At 39.6% G+C, this 18142-nt stretch overlaps 1 protein-coding gene across 1 annotated transcript; it reads right to left on the bottom strand.

The window, feature by feature from the left end:
* Positions 1 to 976: 976 nt before the first annotated feature.
* Positions 977 to 1846, bottom strand: LOC145802254 (protein FAR-RED IMPAIRED RESPONSE 1-like). Its single transcript, XM_082894955.1, has 2 exons — positions 1522 to 1846; positions 977 to 1392 (listed from the first exon to the last, which is right to left on the bottom strand). Exons 1-2 carry the CDS (start codon positions 1844 to 1846, stop codon positions 977 to 979), a joined length of 741 nt encoding a protein of 246 aa, XP_082751081.1.
* Between the last annotated feature and the right edge of the window lie 16296 nt (positions 1847 to 18142).

Consider the following 18142-nt stretch of genomic DNA (forward strand, 5'->3'; position numbering starts at 1 on the left):
GCTGGGATGCATAACTCCTCCTATTTATAAGTCTGCCCTCCATGATGAAGATGGATGATGATGACCCTTATAATCAATAAAATAAAATAAAAATTGCTACTCTTATTAAAGAATACATTAAACTAAGCTATGATTTACTAATAGAATTAAATTAGTGCATATCTCGAATGGATACATGCCAACCCTTGTCTGAACATACTTGCTTAAAATGATGAACTTCCTTCTTGTTGTGGATTTGGCTAACCGAAATATGGACTCATCTCAATGATACTTGGATGACTAGTCATGTTTGGCCACATGCCTAATCCCCTGTTATAGTCATAACTTTCTTGTCCGATATGCAGTGACCGTTGCATTTCAAAATTCTACAACCCAAAATTGAAAGCCATAACTCACTCTTCTCTATGGTTAAAGTTATATTTTAAAGTTACTACCAACTATTTATGATACAAACATTTTCACTAAATTTTTTTTACTTATTTAAGTGAATATTTTCCTTTGTTACAAGTTCAACAACTCTTGCACCATGCATAGTCCCATCGTCCTACAACTCCTACACAAATGTAAAGTAATCAAAGTTAGCAATTATTATGAGCAATAGTATAACCATTATAAATACTCAATAAAATTCATCAACACTACGATCTTCTCCGAATTTCTCACAATATGTTTGTGCACATTTTCCTCACAAGTTTGGCTATGATCAGTCTTCTTTTTTCCTTCTTTTTTTTTTCTTAGTAACTTTTTCAACCATAGATTGCTTCCTTTTAAATGGTGGGCGCCCTTTTGAATGAGCTATCAAGGGATCAAATATGTTTGTGCTCATTGTTCTCATTTTCTAACTTTTTTGCCAAAGCATTTTCATATTGTTCTACAAATTGTTTCAATGTGGTCTTGGAATTTACATACCCATAAAAAAATGCATGCATGCTTTCACTACGCTATGTGGTTGACATTCCCACCAAAAAAGTATCTTTCACAATATAGGCACCCAACGATGCCTTTCATCATACAAGCTAAATAACCATTTACTGCTTTGAAGTTTATACTTCTCAATGAATTTGCCCCAACTTTCTTCAAATTCTCCTATAGTTAAGGAATCATAAACCACATTTTTCATTGAAAACTTGATTCCTTCATATTGATTGTAGCCTCTCAATTTCTCAGGTAGCTTTTTCATGATATGCCATAAACACCACCGATGTTGTGCATTAAGAAAAACAACCTCTATAGCATTTGTCATTGCTTGATCTTGATATGTAATGATTGCAGAAGGAGGACATCCAGACATGCATGTGAGCCATGTCTGAAATAGCCATGTAAAGGTCTCTATGCCTTCACCTGAGATCAATCCACACCCAAGTAATGTTGATTGGCCGTAATGGTTCACTCCTACGAAAGGAGCGAATGACATTGCATATTTGTTAACTAAGTATGTTGTGTCAAAGGTAACTACATCACCAAACTCTTTAAACGCAGCTCTACTCCTTGCATCTACCCAAAATACATTCCTTAATCAACCTTCTTTATCTAAATCCATCATGTGAAAGAATTCAGAATTGTTAGCTTGCATTTTCAAAAAGTAATTATTCATTGTTGTAGCATCTCCTTCTCCAAGCTCTATGCGTCTGACCATATCCATATGATTCCTGCAATCTTTCTCTAAATATGTCAATTTCTCATGCCCTTCTGCCTGAACCACTAATGAATTAAAACTCTTGTTCATTCTAATACCGGCTTTAGCATGTAATTCAAGCCTCCCTTTCATAGCTGAATTGAGAACCCTATGGCATTTATAAAATCGAGCTTTTCCTAGACTCACCCCATGATTATGGTCAAGAACCATAGATCTCAAAATCCCTTTCCATCACCTAATAGATTTGCACAAATCTTAGCTTTGCAATCTGTTTTTGATTGTGGATGCAATTGATGGAGTTTGCTTGATTTGATCTTTGGCTTTCCACTATGATTACAAGCAGCTGTCACATACCTCACCTCACCTCCTACTTTTTTAGAGCTTCTTATACACATGCCAAAACCTTTTTCCTTCTCATACCTTTGGTAGAATTGAATAAGGTCATCAATGGAATCAAACAACATTCCCACTTTAGGATCTTCTACACTTTTTGCCTTCTCTATTTCAATCTCATTATGACCTTCATTTAAGCCAACACTTTCAGAACCACTTGATATTTCCTCCATGAACAAAACATATAGAATAGTCAATGAACAAAACAAAAACAACATAAATTAGAAAGTCTACTTTGTTAGGCCAGTTTTCTTCAATTAAAAAGAAACATAATTCATACATGTAGCTGTTAACTAGAATATGGAAATATACATACTTTTTATTTAATTTACAAATAAATTGATAAAAACCATTCTTTGTACTATTTTCATTCTATTGCCTTTTTTAAAATTCATATTAGTTAAGAGTTTTACAGATTTGAAGGTTAAAGATAGTTTTATTGTGTTTGGTTATGCCTCAAGTGGTGTTTGGTTATGACCCATGGTTTATGACACATTGTGGTGTTAAGGAGCAGAACTGTGTAGGGGTCAAGAGAGGCCTCGGCCTCCATCGATTTTTAACAATTTTTTATTATTAATATTTGTAAAATGTATAATAGGATGATCTTAGAGAACCTAAAACTTTACTGTTAAATTTATTCACAATGACATGGAAGGGGTTAGATCTTAATTGATTTATTTCTAAACAAATAAACTAATATGTAACTTTCAAAGGCATTGAGTGTAATTTAAGTATTTTTGGGGGATTTTATGCATTTTTCAATTTTTATTTACTAGATTATATCAATCAATAAAATCGCTTAAAATAGGGTTTTAACCGATTATAAACTGAAATCTAATAGTTCAAAACTAAAACTAAAAAAAAAATAATAATTTAGATTTATTTAGTTTTCTCATGAAATACTTCTTTAGCAACACTTGTATAAGAAATTATATTCAATTAGTGATGTATCAAAATTAATTCAATATTTTTTATGCATATACATTAGCCCCTCTCGAACAAAATCCCTCGTTCCGCCCCTAATGGTGTTGGTTATAATTGAGTTATGAGAGGTCTTTAATTATGTTTTAAAGGTGTTTGGTTTTGATCCATTAAATTATGACTGAAAGTTATTTGATCATAATTTACATATGATATACTCTTTTTGAGAGATATATATATATATAGTATATTTTAAACTTGTTGTTTACAAATTATGTATGTCACGACCCAAACCCGCCCCTATGGGTTTAGCATCGAGACCGGCCAGTAATTCTCGGATTACCAAAGGCTTCATGACATAATAGCATATAAAGAGGGGCAGCGGAAGCAATATATAAAATATATACAGTTCATTGAGCCGTGTAAAATTTGTTTATAACAAGATGCAATACTGACACCACCAAGTACATGCCAAAAGACATCCTGACTAAACATCATGTAGTATAAAGTGTTTACAAAAGCAGCCATGAAACTTGACTTCAATCGGAACCTCCTTGGGAAGCACAAGGGTTGGCTGACAAAACTGAAGCATAGGCCATCAACTCTGGGCCTGATCACGTGCTTGCTCATCTACATATATAACATAAACAGTGAACTAAAGCCCAGTGAATAATAACAGAGTAAAGATTTTATTGAATAATGTCCATACGGAAACAAAGCCTTGCACATAATTAGTTACCATAACAGAGCAGATTCATAGGTATTCTTACATTCGTAGTCAAAACTTGTACATGTATCATATCATAATACGTGACACATCCATTAGCATTAACAAATCCAATGACCCACAAAGGAACTACCATGAAGGCTTACTGATGACTCATGTGCACAGAGACGTTTCTGATGACCCATGAAGGGACGTATAGTATATGATGCTAAGGATGCCACGAACAACTTTCAGAATCTTGGATAATCATTCATTCATTCAAAATATAGCATAGCATTTCAGAAGACTAATCATTTCATGTCATAATGTTCAGAAAATATTTAACATTGAACATAACTTTACAAAGTTATTACTCACAGATGATTGATGGCTCTAATTAGATGGTAAGGTGGCACTTCACTTGTCCTGAGGCGCGTGACCTAGATGAACATACATACCAATACACACTTGAAACACACGTTCGAATTGTACATAACTTATTTCATCTGTTCTTAGTGTTTTTCTAGTTTTTAATCCTCATTATGGAGTCTTAACATGGCCTAGGAATGCCTAGGATGGAATGAGGATGCAAAAATGTGCTGGAAAATATTTTTCAAAACTTACTGAAAATAGGGTCCACGCTTGAGCGGACATGTAGACAATGAAGCTCCACTCGAGCATGACTTCCCTCGCTCGAGCGGACTATAAACTCTTGAAAAAGTACTGGTTGCATGTTTTTCACGCTCGATGGACTCTCGACCCATGCTCGAGCGTGAGACTCAGACCCTCGCTCGAGTGCGGATTCCCTCACTCGAGCGGACTGCAAAACACATAAACTTCTGGGCATATGCATTTCACGCTCGAGCATGACTCTCAACGCTCGAGCGGAAGTGCATGTACTCAGAGTATACGCTCGAGCTTGAAGTCCTCCGCTCGAGCGTGGATCAAAAATCTAGAATTTCTAAATTGATCCTCAAGCACAAAACTCAACCTTTAAAGCTTCAAACTCAATTTTTCTGGGCCAAAACTTGAGGAAAATACACGAAGACCCTAAAGCAACATGAATAAAAGATATATCAAGAAACCATGGCCTTATGGCATGCCAATTGAACACAATTCCTACTAAAACTTCATGAATAAAACATAAATACAACATGCATGATCTCCCTTGAGTTCAAACACTTCAAACCAAGATTAAATTTGGCAATTTGATAGAAAACATGATAAATTCTCAAAACATAGATGAAATAAATACATGCATGAAAGAATCCTTTGAAGTTATGTTCAAATTGTGAAGAATTGCACATACATGTATGGTATGGCCCAAGTCTCTCAACTCTAATGCAATTCTACCATGAATTTACTTAATTCATCAATAATCTTGTAGAATCTAACTCAATTACTCAATTTAGAGTTTAGTCACTTACCTAGAGGCTTGAATCTACAATGGTTGCAGTCAAAACTCTTAAATCTTCATCAATGACAACAATTCCTAGCATCTTATAATTTGAGCCCCAAATTCTTTAAGTTTTGAGCCAATTCTTCCTTCTTCACTCTCTCTCACGTTTTGGGTCTTGAGGATGGAAAATGACAAGTCAAAATATGTATAAGGTGTGCAACAATTTGTATAAGCCCACTCAATGACACACTTGTAATTAATTTGGATTCAAATAATTCAACCTTATTTATTCTAATTTAATCATCCCAAATCGAATTTAAATTAAACCTACCATAAAATCTTATGAATCCAGATGGACATATAAATCAAATCAATTTCTGTATCAGATGCCGATAAGGCCTTCAATTCACAAATCGTAACTAAAACATAAACAGATCTTTCTACGCTAAACAGATAGAGACACATTAATAATGCAACACACATGTCATTAACTCATGATTTCTTCTTAATCACTTGTTAAGCACACTTAAGCATGAATTAACGTTAATTAAGGGTCGGGGTTGTTACAATGTATGCTAAGAATTATGCCCAATCCCAATTTAAAAGCAATAAAAGCACATAGGCATCTCGGATATATATTTTTTGAAGATCATCCCCACATACACTTTGAATTGAAACCATCATGATAAAAATAGTAAACAAGAGGACCAGCCATACTGACATATCTAGTTGAACAAAAGTTGAGCACTAATAGCCTTCATAGGTTAAATAAAATATGAAGCAACAATGAATAATTGACCGAAATCTGTAGGTAAGAGAGAGGCCACGGAAAGAGTCTTCATTCGATTCTTCTCTTGGGTTTAGTTTATCATTGATTTAGTCAATTATCGGAGATGTAAAAGAGACCTAGTCAAATCCACGAAGAGAGAACTTGTAAAGAGAGAGACGAACGAATACTTTGATCCAACAAAGCGACGTGAGAGAGAAGAAGTTGAAGATCTCGCTATTTTTGGACAACTCTGCAGATTCTTATTTCTTTTTTAATTCTTTTTTCTATAATGATTTGTTTATGACAGTGGACCCAGGAAAGTGATATGTCATGCCATGAAAGCTTTCTGAGCATTTCCAAGGGGATAGTTAAACAAGGCTTGTTAGGCATTTTAGCCAATGTAAGTTTAATTTTGAGTTCCAATGGGCTAGCTATTGGGCTAGCTACTTTACCATCCTATTTTTTTGGTGGCTACAATTGAAGAGCCCCAGAGGCTCTCCAAACAATTATGTATGTATATATTTTAGATTCTTGTATATTTATGTCTTGGATTTGGGATTATATATATATGTGTGTGTGTGTATGTAGCAATTTTATATATTTTTTCAATTCTGTTTGATGAATTACGGAATAACTTATTTTGTATTTTGTATTTTTTTTTCTCCTCATTCTACAGGTTTTGTATGTTTGTATGGGTAAATTTATTATTATTGCAAATTTGTATTAGTAAAATATCAACAATTAGCATTTTTTTTTATTTTAAAAATTAATTAAGTTAGTTTAAATGATTAGCTAAAATAAAGAGCGTGGTTGGAGAACACAATAGCTAAAGTAATTAGGCAAAATAAAGAGTGTACTTTTTTTGTACTTTAGCTAGTGAAAAGTAGAGAGTGTGGTTGGAGTTGCTAGCATTATTGTTAATGTACTATGACCAAATCATCATTTCTAATTTTTTTGTATATGTTTCTATTTTGAAACTAATACATAACAATAGTCCCTCATTTTATGGAGAAAATCTCTTCCTTATTTTAAAGAGAAAATCTTTCCCTTATTCCATAGAGAAAATCTCTCCCTTATTCTAAGGAGAAAATTTCTCCCACATTTCATGGAGAAAATCTCGAATTATAAATTTTGAACCTTTTTATAATTTGAAAATTTTAAAAACAATGCAACAAAAAATCTAAATGAAAATCAAAATACAATGTGAATATTCACAGTAAACAACAAACATACAACTAACTTTTGAAAAAATAAAGCACATACTAAAATACAATGTGAATATTTACAATAAATAACAAACATATAACTAACCTTCGAAATTTTTTTTTTTACCAAAATACAATGTGAATGTTTACAATTTATAATTGACATACAACTAGCCTTAAAAAAATAACTCATACCAATGTAAACATTTACACTACAACGTGAAAACATAAAACAAAATTGAAAAAAAGTGAAAATCGACTATTTCAATTGTTCAATGGTAACAAAAATGATTTTTCAACAAACAAGTATACTAACAAAAACAATAAACAGAGACTTAATTTTCTAAAAAATAAAATTTATACCAAAATACAATGTGAATATTTACAATTTACAATTAATATACAACTAGTTTTTTTAAAAAATAAACTCATACTGATGTGAACATTCACATTGTAACGTGAAAACATAAAATAAAATTGAAAAAAGTGAATATTGATTATTTTGATTGTTCAATGGTAGCAAAAATGATTGTTCAACCCATAGTAAAAAAAAATAACAAAATACAGCTAACTTTCGAAAAAACTTCTAAAAAAAAAAAAAAACTCATACCAAAATACAATGTTAATGTTCACAATTTACAATTAATATATAACTAACCTTAGAAAAATTAAGTCATACCAATGTGAACATTCAGACTGCAACATGAAACAAAATTGAAAAAAAAAGAAGAAGAAGATTATTTCAATTGTTTAATGGTAACAAAAAATGATTATTCAAACAACAAGTATAGTAACAAATACCTAATAATGTATGAGCATTCACATCTTACAAAATATATAATTATATCAATATCTATATTCCAATGCTTATTTCTTAGATTTTCAAATAATGTGAACAATGTGAGATGTGAACATTCACACTGACTGACAAAAAAATAGAAACAATGACAACAATAAAATTAGAAATCCAAAAAAAAAAAAAAAAAACTCAATCACTCTAAAAATAAAAAAATGTCACCCACATTCTCATCTTCATCATCATCTTTATAATTATCACTATCATTAACAATCTATGCAATTTCATCATTCCAAATCAAACCAAACCCACATTTCAAGAATATGGTTGTGACAAAATTGATTACAACAATAGAGAAATATAAAATTTCGAACACAGAGTAACAATGGACGAACAAATAACTTCGAACACAAAGTGACAATGGAGGAACACAAAGTTTTACCGCAACAATGGATGAACATAATATTATTTCACCACCATGTGTAAACTAGAGCTTCTAAACTATACCAAATAGAGAGTTTCGAAACCCTAGTACAATGAAACAATGCCACAAATGTGAATGAAACTGGTCAAAAAGAAAAACGTGAATAATGGTAACTATCAAAACAGAGATAGCAACAAAAAATGAAATGTGTATATCCTTTTTCTATGTAATTCATATCAACAATAGATATAAGGGTATAATAGTCCAACAAATAATATAAATCAGGAAAAAAAGGACCTCATGAAATAAAAGTATAAATATATGAGACTAATTAGGTTATAATTTTCTTTGGTGGACTTATTGGGTTAGAACAACTCTAGATGAGATTTATCAATAAAAAAAAATCCATTTTTATGTGAATTTAATAATATAATTAAAAAATAGTGCATACACATGAAAATAAACATCCACATTAATACCAACTATTTAATTATGAATAATTAACTTCTCATTGTTACCTATATTATATTGTTACAAACGATGTTACATATTACTTTTGTGATGTCTTATATATGTCAATGTCTACATATATAAATATATAAAATATATAAATGTAAATTTACATATGTTACTGTATTCGTATATATTGTCAATCTATAATGCTATAGTACCGTCGAATATTTTAATTTTCTAACATGTATTGCTTTAGTAATATAATTATATTAGTTAGGAAAAATTACATAATTGTGTATTGTTCTTCTATTAACTTATGTTCAATATATATATATATATACATGCATGTCATACAAACAAGTATCTACAACAAACACTTTCAATAACAAACCAAAACTTTGCAAAGCACCTCCGTCACAACAATAATTATACTTTTTTTCCCCTTCGCAGAAAAAATCACATTATTAAGGGATAATGGGTTTTGAAATTCATAACAATATAATATCGCCTCAAACTCTTACTCATCAAAATATTTTTATTACAATGAGTTATAATGGTGAGTAAAAAGAAAAACAAGAAGATAGTGAAACAAAAACTAAAGAAGATTTATTGCAACATGCTCTCCAAGCAAAGTTAGACGAGCTGAAACAAGAATTATCCTATCTATTGTGAAGTTCAAGAAAAATAATATACATCATGCACACATTTTAGTCAAATTACAAGGAAAAAAATCAAATGATGCCCAAACATTATCGCAGCAACTCGATAAAATAGAAAGTAAGTATATCAAATAAAAAGTTTTGATCAATTTTTGTTATATGCTGATTACTTACAGATACCATAATAAATTATGTAACTTGACAATTTCATGAAGGCGACCTTGCAAACACTTATAAGCATGGATTTATAAATATCGTGAGAATAATTATGAAATTCCTATATCGATCAAAATATTAAGTTACAATATCATTTCATTTTCTTAAAAAAGCTATTCTACATTTTCTACATAATGAAAATATACTAATGACTAATATTATATTTTTCATCATGCAAGATATTCATAGCACAGGAAATGAGACTCAACAACTCTTGATGTATAAAAATATATTACATATTGATATTAATGCGTTCTTACACTAATAGTATGCAAATAATATGTAATAATGGATTCATTAAATTTGTAGTACAAGATGAATTATTAAACAAAATTGTATAATTGTGCAATTAATTTCATACCTTCAATTGTATTACACATGGATTATAGAAAATTGATGTGGAAAATTAATAGAATACGATTTGTGAAATACTATATATTTAAAGGATCTACTTATTGTTTATTGTTTAAAATAAGATTGTGATCTCAATAATCTAGTTATAAATTAATGTTTGGGCCGAGATTTATAATCTGGCTTTGGACCGTGGAAGAGGTCGAACAGGTCAGGGCCGAGCATGTTTGGGCCGAGATCACTTGGGCCTGATTTGGAGTGGGATCTGCTCGGCCGAGGCCCAGCCCCTGTCTAGGCCGAGCTAACTGGGGCTTCCCTGGAGGTGATCTTGCTCGGTCGAGGCCCAGGCCTGAGGTCCGCGGCCATGTAATTGACCGAGCTCCCCCGGATTTGGACTTGTTGGGCCGAGATGAGCATCTGCTACACAGGTTTGTGGGAGCATGGTTAGCTCGGTGGTAAAGTCTTCTGTTCACCGACTCGGCTTATCTTAAACTCGGTTATGCCGGAATGCCACCGAGCTCGGCTGTTATGGAGCTCGGCGAGTGGAGCACTCGGGCACGTTACGCAGCGCGGACGTGGAAGGCCGAGGTGATTCCACTGATCTGCCGAGATCCCGTTAATGTTGTCTGGCGGTTTGGTTAGGTGGTGATTGCGGGATTTGTGCTGACAGATGGGAGAGCAGCTCTACGTGTCAAGAGACTAATGAGAGCAGATATAAGCGTAGAAAGTATATAAGCTTGACTACGCCCCCCCGTGCGGTGGATAGATCATCTTCTGGTGAGAACAACCTAAGCACAAAACTCTCTCCTCTCTCTCTAGATCCCTGAGTGTGTACTAACTTGACCGTCGGAGCGGTTTTCCGGCCACACACCGCCGGGTAGCTCACCGCCGTTGTGTTCGCAGATCGATCAGATAGACAAGGAGCTTGGACAAAAGGAGTACGGGCTCTGCATAATATTTGCTCCCCGTACAATTGGCGCCACCTGTGGGAAGTCATAGACAAAACCTTGTCTTCCAAGCTCATTTGATCACCTCCCATGGCGAACAACGACGAGATACCGTTGTCCGCCATCGACGGTGTAACCCCGAAGTCAGCCAAACGGAGAGACGGACTCCCCGCCGTTCAAAACACGGCAGACCTGGAGACTTCCCCAGGAGGACATTCAAGAGACGCGTGGGATAAGCGCAGTAGAAGTTTTGGTAACTCTCGGAGCCCAGATGGGCACCGGCAGCGAAGAGAATCGCACGCTAGGTATCTGAAGCACAAGTTAAGGGACCAAGACGCCGTCATCCGGAGAATGGCGGTGGAGATGGAAGATCTCAAATGGCATGTCAAAGGGAAGGATGTTGTTAGAGTGGGAGACCACAGTGAGCACACCCAACCACGTCGTTCAGGCAGTTAGAGCCAGCGGCACACTCCCTTCCTTTCTATCACCAGAAGCTACAGGGTTAGAGAATCCGACGCGCCTGTAGAGAAGTCTAGTGCCCAAGATAGTACCTATCAACCCTCACATCTGGTGACGACGTCGAGGTATTCCTATTTCGTTCACTCAGAGGACTTGCGGGCAGTCTTGAAGGAGCGGGCTCGCCGGTGGGAGACTCAAATGGTGCCGGCGCTCCAGAGGCTATCTTACGAGGGCCGCCCTAGTGAAGAGGTCATAATGCCACCACCCCGCCCAGCTGTGCCTCTCCCTCTAGACACAGATTTGGCGAGGCTGAACGCCACCCCCTTCTCCCCTGAGATAGAAACCACACCGCTCCCCGCAGGCTTTCATCGGCCCAAGTTTACGCTCTACGATGGAAAGACCGATCCATACATGCATGTAAGCCACTTCCGGCAGGTCATGGTCAGACATAGGCGCAATGACGCTCTTATGTGCCTTATCTTCCCATCAAGTTTGGGCGAGCTGGACTTGAAATGGTTTGAAAGGCTGCCGGAAGGAAGTATCAAAAGATGGCAGCAGTTGGCAGAAGCCTTTGTAACTCGTTTCAAGACCAACACTAAAACGCCGAAGGAGGTGGACCACCTTCTCAGTGTCAAAATGGAGTCGAGCGACACACTCAAGGCATACAACTCCAGATACTGGGAAACCTTCAATGAGATATTAGATTGCCCGATCAACCTGGCAATCACCCAATATAAGCGCGGTCTCTCGGTTGGACATAGGCTGCGGGACTCGCTTACCATGAACCAGCCGACATCCATGGGCCAACTAATGCAGCGCATCAATGAGCACATCCAAATAGAGATGATGCGGCGGCGTCCACCGTGAAGACAACTTCGGTGATAACAGATAAGAGGTCGGCTGGCAAGGTGCACGCGGTCGGACAGGAGACTAACCGTCCAAATGACCGCGCTGAGGAATCTGACTGGGGGTCGAATCGTCGCAACCGGGGAAGGGGACGTCGGAATGACTGAGATGAATACCCCGCGATGACGGAGCTGATGCCAACAGAAGGTTGAAAGCTCGGACAGGCATCACCATGGTCTTTAAGATTCCAATCTATCGCATACTTAGTGAAATCCGTGACGAGAATTATGTCTGGTTTCCTGCTAAGTTAGGCGACGCGCAAAAGGGCTTCAATTCGCAATACCGCTGCACATATCACCGTGAGCGAGGACACCAGACGGAGGACTGTTTGCCTCTAAAGCAACACTTGGAGGAGCTAGTCGTAGCCGGACACTTGGATCTTTACATTGATGGGGTTGTTAAGGCCGCCCATCCCGCCCCGGTTGATCCGCATGGACTGGAGAACTTAGAGGCGCCCTCTCAATGAGTGGTTAATGTGATCCACGGCATAGTGGAGCCGGCGCGTGTGTGCGAGCTCCGCGGAATGATCAAAAAAGCGGAACACATGAGAGAAGTTTTGTCAGTGCAGCCCGCGATCAAAAGGGGGAAGACCGAGCAAAAAGACGTGATTAGTTTCTCCACCAGGGACCTGGAGCGCGTTCAAATGCCACACAACGACGCCCTAGTGGTCACTCTTCGCGTCAAAGAGTTTGATGTCAAGCACATCTTAATTGACCAGGGAAGTTCGGTTGAGATTAAGTACTACGATGCGTTCAAGCAACTCAAACTCCGTGATACAGACTTGGCTCCGGCGACTTTGCCACTGGTAGGTTTCAATTCGCAACTGGAATGGCCTTTGGGAAAGATAATTTTACCGGTCAAAGCCGGAACTATGGTCAAACAGGTGGAATTCCGGGTACTGCAGGTGCCGTCTACGTACAATCTGATCTTCGGTAGGGGATGGCTTCACGCTATGCAAGCTGTAGCATTGACCTACCACCAGGTTATGAGATTTCCTTCGGCTATGAGGGAAATTGAGGAAATTTGGAGCGATCAAGTCATGTCGAAACAATGCTTCGTGGCAGTGAACGGGAGCCGGGCTGCCAAAAGCTTCGTCCAAATGATCGAAGGACCGGAGGACCAGGGAGTCCTTGAAGATGTGGGCGCCAAGGCTGAGGACAAAGCTGTTGAAGAGTTAGTAGAAGTGCGGATTGACATGAAAAGTCCGAACAAGTTCTTTTTGCTCGGATCAAGTCTTACAGCCCAAGAAAAGACCGAGATGGTAGAGTTCTTGATGGCAAATATCGAAGTCTTCGCATGGTCGCCCTACAACATGCCCGGCGTCGATCCAAGCTTTATTTGTCATCACCTAAATGTTTTCCCCGGTGCACGGCCGGTCATTCAGAGAACGAGAAGATCGGCGTTGCACCACGCCGAGGTAGTCGCTGAAGAGGTAAGGAACTTGCCTGAGGCACGGGCTATTCAGGAAGTACACTACCCTCGGTGGATTTCAAACACGGTCGTAGTGCCCAAGAAGAATGGGAAGTGGTGAGTTTGTGTCGACTACAAGACCGTCAACCGAGCTTGCCCTAAAGACAACTTTCCTCTGCCCAGAATAGACCAGTTGGTGGATTTAACGGCCGAACATGAAAGGCTCAGTTTCTTGGATGCCTACCGCGGTTATCATCAGATTGCCATGCATGGCCCTGACCGAGAGATAACCTCTTTCACCACTCCAAGGGGACTCTTCTGCTATCGAGTCATGTCTTTTGGTTTGAAGAACACCAAGGCAACTTTCCAAAAGATGGTGACCAAAATGTTCGCCCCTCTGCTAGGCCGGACGATGGAGGCTTACATTGACGACATGGTAGTCAAAAGCAGGCATCAGGCAGACCACTTGTCCGACCTAGCCAAGATGTTCGCCATTCTCAAACAGCACAAGTTACGCTTGAATGTGTCCAAGTGTGCATTCGGCGTGGGATCCGGGAAATTCCTAGGCTTCCTAGTCACAAACCGAGGCATCGAGGCAGACCCCACACAAATCAAAGCCGTACAAGAATTAAAGCAGCCCAACTCAGCGAAGGGCGTGCAACATCTGGCCGGAATGGCCGCCGCGCTTAATCGATTCATAAGCCGATCATCAGATCACTACCGCCTTTTCTTTCGAGCTTTGAAATCCCAGTTTTCGTGGGATGAGGAACGTGATAGGGCTTTGGCCGAGCTAAAGGCATATCTGTCTTCTGCTCCATTATTGGTGACACCAAAGCCCGGCAAAGAACTCTACCTTTACCTGGCCGTATCCCAGCATGCAGTTAGCACAGTGCTTGTCCGGTCAGAAGGCATCCAGCATTTCCCCATCTTCTACGTGAGCAAAACCTTGCTACCTGCAGAGTCAAGATACTTGTCGCTGGAAAAACTTGCCTTGGCACTGATGCTGGCCTCTAGGAAATTGGCGCACTATTTTCATGCTCACACAATCATCGTTTTGACCGAGTTCCCACTCAAAGCCTTGTTTGAGCGGGCGGATTTCTCCGGTCGAATCCTCAAGTGGGCGGTCGAATTGGGACAATTCGACGTCAAGTTCCAACCCCGAACTGCCATAAAAGCACAGACATTGGCCGAATTTGTTGCTGAATTCTCACATGGAATTCATCTAGTGTGCCCGATAGATCTTACCGCGGCAGTCGAAGAGGTGAATGCTGACTCGCCAGAAATTACACAGCAGGGCGATGTTGGCGTCGCGGAACTTGCGCGCTCCGCCATAGAACCTCCAGCCGGCATAGTACTGTAGCCCGGCGATGCGACTCCGGACTTGAGCATGGTAGATCAACCTGTTGGGTCCGGTGCTGCATCGCCGAAGGGGGGAGGAATGAAACCACACAGTAGTGAAGCAGAAACTGAACAGCCGAGCGACCGTGATCCCATCAACCTTAAAACCTCCCAGGACCCCTCAGAGTATTGGAAGCTCTTTGTCGGCGAAATGTAGAAATTTTTTGAAGATGGAGCCTCAAATCGTCACGGTGTCGGGCTGGGCATAGTTTTGATTTCCCCAGATGGTTTGACCATCGAACACTCTATCACACTGGGATTCCCTGCGTCAAACAATGAGGCCGAGTACGAGACGCTGCTAGCTGGACTTAAGAGCGCGCTTCAGGTGCACGCATCCGAGCTGATGGTTTACAGTGATTCCCAACTCGTTGTCAACCAGGTGTCTGGGGTTTACGAAGCTAAATATGACAGAATGGCAAAATACCAAGTTCTAGTAAGAGAACACATCAAGCGATTCCAGGCAATCAGGGTCCAACAAATTGGCCAGGAAGACAACGACCGTGCGGATGAGTTAGCCGATCTGGCTTCCCTGGTTGACCGAATATCTCGCAGTCCTCTCCTGATTGAGTATCTTCCAAGGCCAAGTATCGAGGAAACCGAGTTGACAGAGGTACTTTGCACCGGGCTAGGTCCTTCTTGGATGGACCCTATAATCCTCTTCCTCAAAGAGTGGATCCCTTCCGGCCGATAAAAATGAAGCGCATAAAGTCCGAGTGAAGTCAGAGCGGTTTTGGCTCTCTCCATCTGGCGCTTCATACAAGAAGTCTTTCACCGGCCCCTATCTCAAGTGTGTACACCCAAACAGCATGGAAGCTTTCCTGTACGAAATTCATGAAGGCATATGCGACAGTCACATCGGGGGCAGATCTTTGGCCTACCGAGCTATTTCGCAAGGATATTGGTCGCTGTGCATGCAAGCGGACGCTCAGAAATATGTTCGCAAATGTGAGAAGTGCCAGAGGTTCGACCACCAAATTCACCTGCCGGCCAAAGAACTTCTTCCCCTCACAAGCCCTTGGTCTTTTGCGATGTGGGGGCTGGACATAATGGGACCACTCCCAACGGCACCAGGCAACCGAAAGTTCTTCATCACGGCTACGGACTACTTCACCAAATGGGTTGAAGCAGAGCCCTTAGCAACTATCAAGGAGAAAGACGTCAAACGGTTTGTCTGGCAGAATGTGGTAACATGGTTTGGTGTCCCTAAAATTCTGGTCTCTGACAATGACACCCAATTTAACGGGCGCCTATTCAGAGGATTTTGTGAAGAATTGAAGATCGAATTCTACAACTCCACCCCAACTTACCCACAGTCCAACGGCCAAGCCGAAGCATCAAACAAGACCATTCTTGATGGGTTGAAGAAAAGACTTGAGAAAGCCAAAGGAAAATGGGCCGAGGAACTCCCAAATGTCCTTTGGGCATACCGGACGACCCCGAGGCGATTTACCAGGGAAACTCCTTTTGCCCTGGCATATGGCATGGAGGCGGTCATCCCGTTAGAAATCGGCATGCCCACCATCCACAGTGAAAATTTTGAGCCGGAGCTGAACTCCGAAGTAGTAGCCCTGGAATTAGACCTTGCTAAAGAGCGCCGAGAAAAAGCTTTGATTCACATGGCTGTCTACCAACAAAAATTGTCCAGGAAATACAACAAAGTCGTGCACTCCAGACCGTTTAAAGTAGGCGACTAGATTTTAAGGAAGGTCATGGACAACACCCTGGTGCCAGGCGAAGGCAAGCTAGGGGCAAACTGGGAAGGACCCTACAGGATAACCGATTTGGCGGGCAAGGGGGCATACCACTTGAAAGATTTGGATGGCAAAGGCATAACCCGGCTATGGAATGCAGCCAACCTTAAACTGTACTATTTTTAAAAAAGTTTTTCATAGTTTTTATGTTATTCTTTTGAGCAAGGACTTGTTTGTCTTACACTTCAGAATGTAATACCTTTTTTTGTCAATATAATAGAAGTGACTTATTCTTGCTAAGGCATTCTGTTGTTTTCGATGCTTACTTTGTGGTTTCTACCGAGATGTTTTTCTTCGGTTGGATGTGTTGATGATTTACTCAACTTAGACCGAGATGTTTTATTCCGATTGAATGAGTTGATGATTTACTCAGCTTAAACTGAGATGTTTTTCTCCGGTTACGTGAGTTGATGATTTGCTCAACTCTGTGATTTAAACCGAGATGATTTTGATCTGGTTAAATGAGTTGATGTTTTATCAACCAACATGGTTTATCTCGGCTATATGAGTTGATAATTCGTTCAAGGACGAGTTGATAATTCGTTCAAGGATGAGTTGATGATTTGCTAAGCCAAGGTGCTTTACCCAGGCCCAAGCTGTTTAGTTTAAACACAGTACAAACACTTAACGAAATCAGAACTTTTCATTGATGAGGAATAGAATTACATACGGTACGGCTGGCAGCCCGGTTACATTCTTAAAAACAACGAAGAAAAAGGCAGAAAATTAAACCAAGGGGGATAGGCCGGCGAAGTCATCCCCGGTTGAGGTTTCCTCTAAGTCGACCGTGGTTGGGGTTTCTTTGATGCCGGTCTCAACTTGGCCGGCCTACTTTGGGTTGTTATCTCTCTCGGTAGTTTCCTCGGCCTCCTCCAAGCCTTCTTCTTCCTCGGCCTCAGCCTGCAACGCGGTGAAGACATCATTGGCATATGGCACCATGTATGCCGGCAGAAAGACAATGGGGGGAGAGGCAAACACGTCGGTCCCAGATCCTTGGCCGAGCTGTTCGCAAGCAGCTTTCCACCTGGACTTGAAGAAAATGTCCTTGGTGGCCTCCACTTGCTTGGTATAGTTTTCCTCGGCCTCATTGAAGCCTTCGTTGTTTGCTTTGTCCAGTTCATCCTTCCTCGTTTGCTTCAATGTTTCCAGCTCGGCCCGGAGAGCGTCCCTTTCTTTCTCGGCGACACCCAGTTGATTGAGCAATCTGGAGTTGTCGGAGTTCACGATCTCCAAAGAAGCTTTTAATTGCCCCAGCTAGGTCTGAAGGTGCTCAACCTGGCTGGCAGCGTCGGTTGCCTTCTGCCGGAGTCTGTGAATCCGCTCCAGTACAAGGTGTTGTTTTT

The sequence above is a fragment of the Camellia sinensis genome, chromosome 1 (genome assembly GCF_055761805.1).
Source record: "Camellia sinensis isolate YWXY chromosome 1, ASM5576180v1, whole genome shotgun sequence".
In the NCBI taxonomy this organism is placed as follows: domain Eukaryota; kingdom Viridiplantae; phylum Streptophyta; class Magnoliopsida; order Ericales; family Theaceae; genus Camellia; species Camellia sinensis.

Excerpts from the sequence above, each read along its gene's own strand:
- LOC145802254 (XM_082894955.1), bottom strand. The coding sequence starts at position 1,846 with ATGGTTCTTGACCATAATCATGGGGTGAGTCTAGGAAAAGCTCGATTT. Across the intron at positions 1,393-1,521 it reads GATGGATTTAGATAAAGAAG|GAGTGAACCATTACGGCCAA; the intron begins GTTGATTAAGGA and ends CTCCTTTCGTAG.